Source organism: Epinephelus moara, chromosome 11 (assembly GCF_006386435.1).
Source record: "Epinephelus moara isolate mb chromosome 11, YSFRI_EMoa_1.0, whole genome shotgun sequence".
NCBI classification, from domain to species: domain Eukaryota; kingdom Metazoa; phylum Chordata; class Actinopteri; order Perciformes; family Serranidae; genus Epinephelus; species Epinephelus moara.
The window spans coordinates 14,529,595-14,541,121 of record NC_065516.1 but is presented as its reverse complement, the minus strand read 5'-3'; the positions used below and the strand labels follow the sequence as shown (position 1 = coordinate 14,541,121).

The 11,527-nt window shown below is 40.9% G+C and overlaps 1 protein-coding gene across 1 annotated transcript in view; it reads left to right on the top strand.

Moving 5' to 3' along the window:
- The window catches only part of tmx3b (thioredoxin related transmembrane protein 3b), a 54,845-nt gene extending 43,779 nt beyond the window's left edge, over positions 1 to 11,066 (top strand). The window contains exon 16 of the mRNA XM_050056608.1: positions 6,054 to 11,066. Coding sequence (XP_049912565.1) covers positions 6,054 to 6,323 — 270 coding nt within the window. The 3' untranslated portion in view covers positions 6,324 to 11,066. The remainder of the gene's footprint in view (positions 1 to 6,053) is intronic.
- Positions 11,067 to 11,527: the final 461 nt, after the last annotated feature.

Sequence of the window (11,527 nt, the reverse complement as noted above, 5' to 3'; positions counted from 1 at the left end):
GCAGCCGGCTCCTCCTCAGCTGTATCCTGGCAGCAGCGTTAGCAGCAGAGAAGCCGGACTTGCTCGAACGGTCCGCTGGAAAACCGAAGATCAAGGATGTAGCGACGCGGCCCTGCCACGGCAGCCGCCCGTGGGCAAACAAATCAGTCTCCAGCGTGCCGCTGTCCAGCAGCCTCGAATCTGTAGGGGAGGGGGGCGGACACGACTCGCGGCAGTATTTTAAATTTGAGTGCAATAACCGTTTTGGCCACATTCTTACATACAGCACCTTTAATTCAGGGAGTTAAATTCTCCAAATTTCTCCGGATAATCCTTTATTCATTGTCTATATAAAAATATTGATTAGTTCACCTTTAAGGTCTGTTTTACATCAGGCTTCCATTATTCATTATCTTCTACCCAGCTTACATACCTCTGTTCCAGCCTTGGTATTTCTTTACCTCTACAGTAAAAGCATTCATTATTACACTATGACACTGCTTACCACCTTGTACTTGCTGATTCGCTTCACACATTGCCTCACCTTGACTGCCAATTTAGAGTAAATACTGCATACTGCATATGCAACCTGCGCCAAGTTCAGTAGCACTGTAAAACAAATGCCCGAGTGCCCTGCTCTTCCCCTGTGGGAGAAAAACAACATTCAGAGGACAAGACGGGGGAGTGCGACTGAGAATATGCAATGCAGGCAGTAAACACAGTATGTGGAAAGAGAAACAGGCAACAGAGCAGGAGGAGGGGGAGTGATGAGGGAGTAGACAGGGTCAGGAGGCTGAACTTGCTTCTCCTCCCACTTTTACTCTAAGTAGTCGGTTCTTTTAGGGGAACTGGTGTTTATTTTACCATGGGTGTGATAGGAATGCAAATACAGCTGCGTTGTAATGCTCCACTTGTACTGTAACCACGGGTGAAGTTTAACAGTGTCCTTACAGGGATGTAGAGAACTCCTAAAGGAAAATTATAGATTGTATTCAAGGAAACTGTTAAATTGAAGGTATGGAAGTTAACCTTGAGGAATGAAGGAGGGTTTGTCGGAACATTTTCATTTAAGGTTTAACATTTTAGCCGTCAGGTCTGGTTTGACAGTGTAAATCAGTGGACGAATATAACCTATCAGGAAAAGATCTTAATGCAAAACAGTTCTTTCTTTGGGCTGTGCAGGAGCAAAGTGTGCAGGATTTTATTTGTTTCTCATTAGCAACTACACCAAAGGAAGAATCCACATGTGAAGAGCTTGTCTTACACCAGTGAGAGAAAGGAAATGGTATTCTCTTTTCCTAAATTTAGCGAGCTGCATGCATCACCATGACTAGTGTTGCTCACAGTGACACAAGATGATACAAAGCAGATAGGCGGCAGCCATCACCTTGCCCCTGGAGAGCCTATCTAAATGCACACCTGACAGCAACATGAGGTATTAGGCCCAGTGACTCATAGCCAGCTGTGTTAGCATAGCATACCCATCTCTACCTCATCCCGCATCACACAGCACCAGCAATTACCATCCCTCTTCCTGTGGCAATGACTGCAGGGAACACGAATATTTCTCTTCTGCTCAGCCCAATGGTTGACAGAAGTTGTGACCGAGCACTCCCTTCTAGGTACATTGTCTCTGATGTATCCTGCTATATTAAGGTCAAATGACTCATTTGTAACTGAGATCATTTAAAGAAGAAGTTGTCCTTCAGTGACTCCAGCATTGTTTTGCCCGCAGGGATCGTGTTTTGTACCTTGTCACAAAATGTTAAATTTTATATGCAGCTTAATGACATGGGTGTGAATTATGTGTTCTTTTAAGGAATTCTTCACCCCCCAAAATACCGTTTGTACATCAGTTTCTCAACCCGTGTTGTTTTGAATTTGTGTAGAAAACATTTTCTTGTTTGCTTCCAGTGAACGAAAAATCCAAAAGCAGAGAAAATTCTTGATAATTTTTAATTCATAGTGGTCTGCATTTTAAAAATGACCATTTGTTTGTTAATTACTCACCATGTGTTATGCTGAATTCGTAAAGAAAACATTTTTCTTGCATGCCTCGACAGTGAATGAATAATCCAAAAAAAAAAGGGCAAACTTTTACATGAATTGACGTAATTGGGGACCACGTTTCACAACAGAAAAACTCTATCGAAATACCTGTTTACAATCACTCACACAACTCCTGTAGTATAATCCAAGTCTCATTATCCAGTCAGTAATTCTACCTCACTGAACACAGGAGCTGCTGGTCTACCGCTGCCTCGATCAGTTAATTTGTGTGTTATTGTGTGACTTTGGTGTTTTTAAAGGGTTAATTTGGATTCACCAAAGTCACACAATAACACACAAACAAACTAATCGAGGTAGTGATAAACCAGCAGCTCCCGTGTTCAGTGAGGTAAAATTACTGTTTTTGTCGATGGAGTCTGGCTTTGAATAGAGCATAGATAAGTTTTCCCTTTAGCTCAGTTCCCCATTACAAAGGGCTGTCTGTTTGTGAAGTACTGAGTGTACGACTGGATAAATGAGACTTCGATTATACTGCATGAGTTGTGTGAGAGTTTGTAAATAGATATTATGATATGGGTTTGCTGTTGTTTAACGCCGAACCGTTTGACTTAATCAAGAATTTTTTTCTGTTTTTGGATTCTTCGGTTACTGTAGAGGCATATGAGAAAAGTTTCCTTCCCGACTTCAACACAAGGTAGAGTGAGTAATTCATATACAGACGCTTATTTGGGAAGTGAAGTATTCCTTTAATTACACTTCCATTTACCAAAAAACTTTTCACTCTAATGTTGTGTTCACACCGAATAAAACAATTCGCGTGGATGAATTACATGTAAAGTCAATGTAAAGACGCGATTAGACTTGAGTTCCCACCAGGCGGCATGATGGACGTGACAAACGTGATGTGAAATACATGAATTAAGCAGCGAATGAAGCGAGTAGTGCAATTTTGCGTCACTTTTTGCGATAGCCAATCATCATTAAGGTCCTCCAGGGACGTACGATGCCAAGGATCTACCGGCAGAAGTTCATTCATAGATTCAGTGATTTCATGTGTGTATGATGAGTTATTCAGGCGTATGAAGCAAGTCAACACAAAATATTCTAGCGTTCAAACTTGAGTTAGTAACATGACGAAAAAATAATCTTTGTTTTTGGTGTGAACACAACATAAGGGACCTCTAAGAGTCTGTCACCAAATTATATTGAATCTACAGGGAGTGAAAGAGGACACCCAATAAGAGGAAGTCTAGAAAAGTTAGATTCACTGAAGCACTGTAAGAAAAAAACATGTTGTAATTCACTCTTAAGAGACATTACAGTATGTGTGTGCATGCAACCTTTGCACACATGTAGCTACAGTATGTGTTTGAGTTTGTGTGGGTGTGTAGTTATGGGAGGTGAGCCTGTTATAGGAGACGAAGACAGAAAAATAACACAAAATATCTTCAGACAGACTCAAAAGGTGGACCTTTGCTTGTGTTTGAAGTGTGAGATTTCTTTATTTATTTCAGTTCAAACTGAACAATCTGAAAGTACAAGCATCCCAAAAGGATTACAGATAAAAGGGTAAATCTCTCCAATATGGACATCATCGGTGTAAAACAAAACAAAAGCAAACAAGACAACATATTACAAGATACAAACAGTATAACATAACACAGACATCCTAAAATTACATGACAGAAATTTAATTAACACTAAAATATTAAAGCCTTCCCGGGTTTCTGCAAATGATTTGTGACCTGCCTTCTAAACACATCCGCGAGGCTTAATGGCCTAATGCAAATGAATGAATAAATGAATGAATAAATTCGCTGTATCTCTGCTGCAACATTTCCAAAAAATATTTTTGAATCTCTGAATAGCATTTTGAATTCACTCTGCCTAATAGCTAAAAGGAGGCTTTTTACTTTTGTAAACACTGGCCGCTGAGAGAGATGTAACACTGTTATTAAACAGCCAGACAATCATTCCAGTTTGTGCTATACTATGTTGAGGAGGCACTGAGAGAAATGACAGAAAATGACTGTTAGTGTTTGTTGTTTTATGTGTGAACTTAAGAATAAGGTCAGGGCCTGATTAACCCATTAGGAGGTAAAAATGATCTTGTGGCTCCCGCTGAACCCTGATTTATCCAATTTCTTTATGCCTGTGCGTGCATCTTCTCTGCCTTTAAGTTCCCATCATGAACAGAGCACATGGCAGACGACACAAGGCAGCTTTTTTATATCTTACCCCGAGTCAGTTCTTCTTTGCTGGAATACATACTATTTCTATTTGAGGGTGGGATGGGGGACTATTTTGTTTTATTTTTAAGTGACATAATTGTCCGACGCAGAAGCTCCTTAGCCGGTTGGCCAATGGGCTGTTCACACAGGAGGCGCAGCAGTCCCGAGCTCCACAATACGCAGCAATAGTTTTGATGTCTTGTCTATTTTTTCACAAGCTGTGAGCAAATCTGGCAAGTTAAAACTCTGATATTGTATTACGAACGATGTAAAAGATATATTACATATGATTTAATGATCAGATTATGAGAAAGGATAAAACATGAAGCTTTGGATGGTGATTTAGAGGTCTGTAACTCGACAAGGCTTGTGGTAATTTAAATAGATACAAACCTATTAAGGAATCTGCACGATCAATAAATCTCAATTAAATAATAAAGTATTAAAACTAGATTTTGACAAATGGAGGCTCCATAAGATTTCAACATTATAGAGCAGCTAAATATCAGTCATAGATACAGTGATGCAGTATTGTACATGTGTTGGATGCACCGATACATAACATCACATAGGTGCTCAATTAGATTTAGGTCAGGGGAACGAGAGGGCCAGTCGTTGGCATCAATGCCTTCATCATCCAGGAACTGCCTGCACACTCTGACCACATGAGGCCAGGCATTGTCCTGCACCAGGAGGAACCCAGGGCACTGCACCAGCATAAGGTCTGACAGTTGCTCTGAGGATTTCATCCTGGTACCTAACAGCAGTCAGGGTACCATTGGCTATTACATGGAGGTCTGTTCAATCCTCCAAGGATATGCCTCCCCAGACCATCACTGACCCACCGCCAAACCAGGCATGCTGGATGATGGTACAGGCAGCATAACGTTCACCACGGCATCTCCAGACTCTTTCATGCCTTTGTGAACCTGCTCTCATCTGTGAAGAGAACAGGGCGTCGGCGGTGGACTTGTCAATTCTGGTGTTCTCTGGTGAATGCCAATCGAGCTGCACGGTGCTGGGCTGTGAGTGACATAATTGTCCGACACAGAGGCTCCCTAGCTGGTTGCTACTAGCAGGTAACCAAGTGTTTTTCATGGTGGTCAAAGGAATACTCAGATTTACACCAGGTTCACAGTAGAGGCGCTAACTGCTTGCTTTTGGCGCCCATTGTAATTTGTTGGGCTGTTCACACAGGAGGCGCAGCAGCTCTGAGCTCCACAATACGCAGCAGTAGTTTTGACGTCTTGTCTATTTTATTTTATTTTTTTAACATTAAAGCATGTAAATATGTTCTCGTAGAAACCCAAAATACAAGTATGAACATAAAAATGAGCATAATAGGTCCACTTTAAGTTACTCTTTGCTGAAATCGCCTTCTGTCTCCTATCACTTGTTATATACTGAGTAAAATTGCAATTAATCACGTTTTTACAAACTAATTAATCTGGCCCTGAGGTATGGTTTGGTAATCCAGACTTGAATAAGACAGAAAAGACAAAGGTTCAGGAAGGGATTCTGAGTGATGTCAGTGTTTGTAGATGGAAATGCTTTTTAACTGTATCTGTATATTTACATCAAGAACATAGAGGCTTTGAATATAAGTGTGTTCTTTCAGGATATAGAGTAAACAAGCCCAAATCTTTCCTGCAGGACACTTAATTGTGAAAGAAAATCCATATGTTGTCCTTTTTTTGCTGTCCTCATTTGCTCCATTATTTCTGTATTTCCCTCAACCCATTCATGTCTGTATACTTTTGTCTCAGTATTCTCTCTCACACTTTCTCCCTTTTGTCTTCCTTTCATCTTTTATTGTCTCCTTTCCTCCATCAGTCAGTGTTTCGCAGCTCTCCTCTGCTGGGCTGCTTCCTCTTCGGCCTACCGCTGGGTGTAATTAGCCTGATGTGCTATGGCATCTGCACAGCTGAGTCGGATGACGGTTCGGATGACATAGACGCGCTCAAGAGGGAGGGCCTGACTGACGAAGAGGACGAAGAGGAGGAGGAGAGGCAACACGCCGCTGAGCTGGAGGGCCCCGAAGAGGGCGAGAACGAGGAAGGCGACGCTGGAGAGAAGGATCCCGAGGAGAAGAAAACCGATTAACACAGGGGCACCCACCGGATAGAGGATGATAGGCCTAGTCAAATGCAATGACATGAAACTCAAAGACATATCAATGTATTCTGCTTCTTTGTCTTTCATATCACTTCTCCCTCAAAGCCCCTCAAGCACAGACTGTTGTTCCATCTCAAAGTTCTGTGTTTAAGGTCAGCTGCTCAGCGAAGCCATCGTTTCAAACTAACAGCCTTTTTAATGATGGAGCGTGAACACATAATGATCACGAGGAGAAGGGATGGCTGTGAACCAAACAAACCACTTATTTATTATGATTCGACCAACGAGTGGTTTATTCCATGTGATGTTACCCTTTCTCTCGTTGTTTTGTAGCCACTAAAATGCTCCGATTATAGCTTCTTCTTCTTCTTTTTTGTCATATCCCGATCTCTTCTGTTTTTCTGTTTGATTCCACTATGATATCCTAGACTAGTAGAAAACAGATCAATCTTGCCTTCAAACCGAATACAACATGAACACACAGTCATTTTGTCCGCCTCGACCCCCAACCCAAAGTGTAGGCTTGTCATGGATTGTGACTGACGTGCAGAAAGCAAAGGAAGTGCCCAAGAAGGAAAATCTGCCATAACTGAATTGTGCTTTTTCTATTGTATGTTATTGCCTGAAAATATTTCTTCTTCTAGAGGTGCAAAGTGCCGAGACTGATGTGCATTTCTCCTCATTTTATGCCAGCCACCTGCTGATGAAAAAAGCTCGAGTGATAATTGGTGTCTGATACTAGAACATGGCAAATGCACTCTTTTTTTCATTTCAACCCAACATGACCAACCTGCATAAAATTCCTAGTACAGATTGGTTGTACCTGTACAGCAGACACCCATAACATGCATCAGTAGTTCCTGCAGCTTTTAACAACTCATATTCCTCAGATAGACTGGCTGCGTCTGTTTCCATATTTCAATCTGCCCTCCATCTCTGGTTGCTATATTGAATCCAGCAGGCAGGCTGAAGTTTAAATCCCGATGCACTGAGATGTACACTGAGCGTAGAAAACATTAAGCCAGTCCTCCTCCTGCTTAGTTTCCCCTCTTTTTTCTGCCATAACCCACTAGTGTTGGTTTTCTAATAGAGGAGAAATTCATCTCTATCCTATTTTCATACCCTCACGACTAAAGTGTATATAATAGCTGAAGTCAAGTAGAGGCTATGACTTCCTCTTGCATTCGAGTGGCCAGCCTATTTCATGAAAAAGAGCAGGTGTTCCTAAAGTCTGTTACACCCAGTGTAATACCGTTTTTATGAGAATTGCACACTAGAGTGCACCTTGTTGGGTTGGGGCATATTAAAGCACCTGAAAAACATGTTTCATTATCTTCAAAATTGAATATTTGTGACTGAAGATGGAAAAAAATAAAGATAAAGCCCTTAACACTCCAGAACTCAGGGTGTAATTTTGAGATTTGATTCACAGTGGTGTTTCTGTGGCAACAAAAGCACATTTTTCAACAGCTGTCGTTAGATTCTTGGTCATGATTGGAGCATGGAAATACCTTAAATATCATATTTCCAACAAAAAAACACCCACTTCAAAACCAGTGGGAAGAGCCAGTCTGTTCTCATTCACACGGCCTCAGATATAGCAGCTTGGTCAGTGGCTATCAGATTCTGACAGACAAGGAACCCTTTGGCATCTATATGAGACTCACAGAGCTTTTAACTAACTCCAGTGTAAACCCATCCGCCAGAATGACATAGTTTAAAGAGTGAGAAAGTCTGTGGTGGGAGGGAGGGGATATAGACGGGTCAAACAAAGACAGGACTTTTATCCAGGAGACCAGTCTTTGTGTCTTGTGTGAAACCAAAAGTCAACAAGGTTTTTTTGTACTATGTAACATAGTTACTGTCATGTGACATACATGTCACATATGACCTTTAGCCCTTTTTACACAGAGACCGCACCATAGGGCCACTAAAAAGTCTCTTCTTCATGCCACCTTTGCATTTTAACACAAAGCCAAACAACAGCAGCATCACACCACTCTTGCGTGTGATTTTAGACAACATTGCGGAATCAAAAGAAGAGTGATGGGTGTGACATGTAACACAACAGCATCAGCCGTTAGTGTGACGTATAACATATGCATCGGCAGCACTTTATAAACAATAACGATCATTTACCACCTCTGTTATACGGTGGCTGATCTCATCTTCTGCTCGGATTGTTGGGAGCTCTTGGACCTCATCGTTTTTCCAATTTGCAGACATTTTCGGCTGCTGTTCTTCTTTGAGTTAGCTGCCAGCTGCTACCACCTACTTTTTAAATTTACCATGGTGGGTCGTATGCATAACACATCATCAAAGCGTCACACTGGTGCCACCGATGATCTCATTCTGTCGGCTGTCCCCTACTTGTACAGACATCAGTTGGCGCTGTTACTACCTCCATTCATGGCTCAGAGGCGAGACAACTCTGTCCCCCCTGATTGCCAAATCATTATGTTTTTCTAAACCTAACCAAGTAGTTTTGTTGCCTAAACCTAAATTACCTGTGAATGTGGAAGTTTATTTTGAAAAGACACAATGCATGTAACAGTTAGAAATTTACACATCATCCCTAAGCATCCAAAACTGACGCTAGAGGGGTACCTAGAGCGTCATATGTTGAAACATAGGACCATTGACCAGGCTGCCGTATTTGACAAGCTGAGAGTGAGAACTTGTTGAAAGAGCACAGACAAATACACAAATACTGTATAACAATCTTGTGTTAAATAACCAGGGTGGCAGGTAACAGTGTAAATTGTGTCAGACCCCATCACTCAAAAGGTTTACATTTTTGGTATGCATATTCACTTTCTTGCCAAGAGTTTGATGAGAAAGTTGATACTACTCATGTCTGACGGGGAAAATATGAAGCTAGCGCCAGCAGCTGATTAGCTTAACGTAGCACAAAGGCTGGAAACAGCAAGAGCATGCTAGCCCGGTTCTGTCAAAGGATAATAACAGCCATCTACACTGCATCTGAAATCATATACTCTGCACTACATACCCAATATGTATGCTATCATTCACCATGCTTCTGCTTAACTAAACGGTAGTATGTATCTTTGTCACTGAGCTGTAATTACCACGTCACTTCCTAAGAGCCTCCCTGCCAGCTGAAGATGCATAACCATGGAAACGCCAGCCCCTCCTAAGTGAAATCTTATACTTATAAGTAAATTGAAGCATAATTGGCATTACAGAGCTGTCTCCTCGCTGTTCACCATTGTCTTTTGTACTGCTGGTTTCATACTAAGGATTCAGACGTACCAAACTACATGTTTTTGCATGTACGGATTTAACAAACAAGATATAATCTGTTAACTAAGATGGGCATACAATGTACAATTTAAGAAATACTGTATGAATAGATCATCTGCAGTGTAAAACCAAAGCTCTTGAGTTATGTGCTCACACTGCAGTGCGATCGTTAAACTACGACCTGAGTGCTCACACTGTATATGTAAAATATACAGTAACATGGTTCGTTGGCCCCTTGCTGACTCTTCTGGGTATTGCCAATTGTCAATAAATATTTGAAAGTTCCAGGGCAGGTAGAAGTTTATAGTTTACAATAATGTTGAGACAGACGTCCCAAAAAGAGCTTAAAAGTCAATTTCTATAAAAACGGGTAGGTCTAAGTTTTTATTCCCTCTGTTCCTCTGTCTCTCAAGTTAGCAGTACCACCAAACTTGCTGGGTTTAGGCTACACTGAGGGATTGATTGGGAAGAAAGGCACTGATCTTGAGGAATCGACTCGTGGCTCTGCTTCAACTGTGATAGAGACAAGCAAAATTTGACTTGTCAGAAATTCATCCAAACCCCGTGTAGTCCACGACAAACAATGCCCAATGATGCTGAAATTCAGTCTGACTCTAAAATGAATTGTGCAGCTCAAAAATGGGGTCAGAAACAGTCTCAGGTCATACAGTGTATGCCCAGCTTTAGAGAGCTTGAGGCGCTGGTTGGTATCATCTCATCTAACTCGACAAGAAGGCAAATAAGCACATTTCCTAAAATGTCAAACTACTTCTTTGGAATGGTACACTGGATAATATTTTTTACATTACTCATCTGAAACATATTTAACATATAAAGCTGCAAAGGCAAAGAAAACTTCTAAAACAGGCTTTCTCTCAAGGGAGCTTCAACACCTGGTGATGAATGAGCATTAAGTTCATCCTTGACCTTTGGAAGAGTCATATGACAGAGTAAATTTAGCTCTACGTCCACATCCGAACTTTTGAACAGACTCAACAACTGAGCAAACTATTAAGCTACAAAGTGGACTTTGAATTAAGATATTTTCAAATGGTAATGAATGTTTGGAGCTGTTAATGCTGTAATTGTGTAAAGGTAATCCTTAATCCCACTCTGTAACCCCCTTTTTAAAAGTGTAGCTGAGTAATGAGATCGCTTCAAGATTCGTTATTTATTTCATCGTGCTTTTGTAGCTCAGTAAATCTTGTAACTTGATCGACTTTGGCACCTCAACCTAAGCACACCTGTTGTTTTGAATATACAGAGGTCATCTGTATTATTACTGTGAAACTGCACTAAAGGAACCATGCCCTCGCCTTGCCTTCTGGTCTTTGTAGTTGCCTACCATTTTCTGCCAAACTTCCTCTTTGGGTTTGAATTAAGATTGTCACACTTTATTACAAGTTTGAAAGGTTAAAATAAAGATTGTCCTCTTTTTTTCTTGTTGACTGTAATCTTCTTTTTCCATCTGATGTACATAATCTGCCCGTCTTCCATTTAGCCATCTATCTTCCCATCCATCTCCAATTATCACACGTATTTAAATGTGTTTTCTCGTCAGTATAATCCAAGGTAAGGGTGTCTACTCAATTATAGCAGATGTAATCAAATTTTTGGAGATCCAGGTTTAACCGCGGCTGATTGCATTACTTGATGTGAAACTCATTTATTTCTTCTCTTTAGGGAATGACAGCGCTCAAAAGTCAAACTCGGAGACGTGACTTTACATAATGAAAAGGCATAATGACACGGCGTACTTTCTGACCCTCGCACAGTTTGAGAGAGAGAAAAAAATGTTGCTTTTGGAAAGTTTGTTTTTCAGGTCTGATAAAGAAGAATGTTCATTTTCTATTGGATGTCATTTTGGGGATAATTTACCGCAAAGGGGGAGATAATATATTACTACATCAGAATCAGTGTCATTGAGT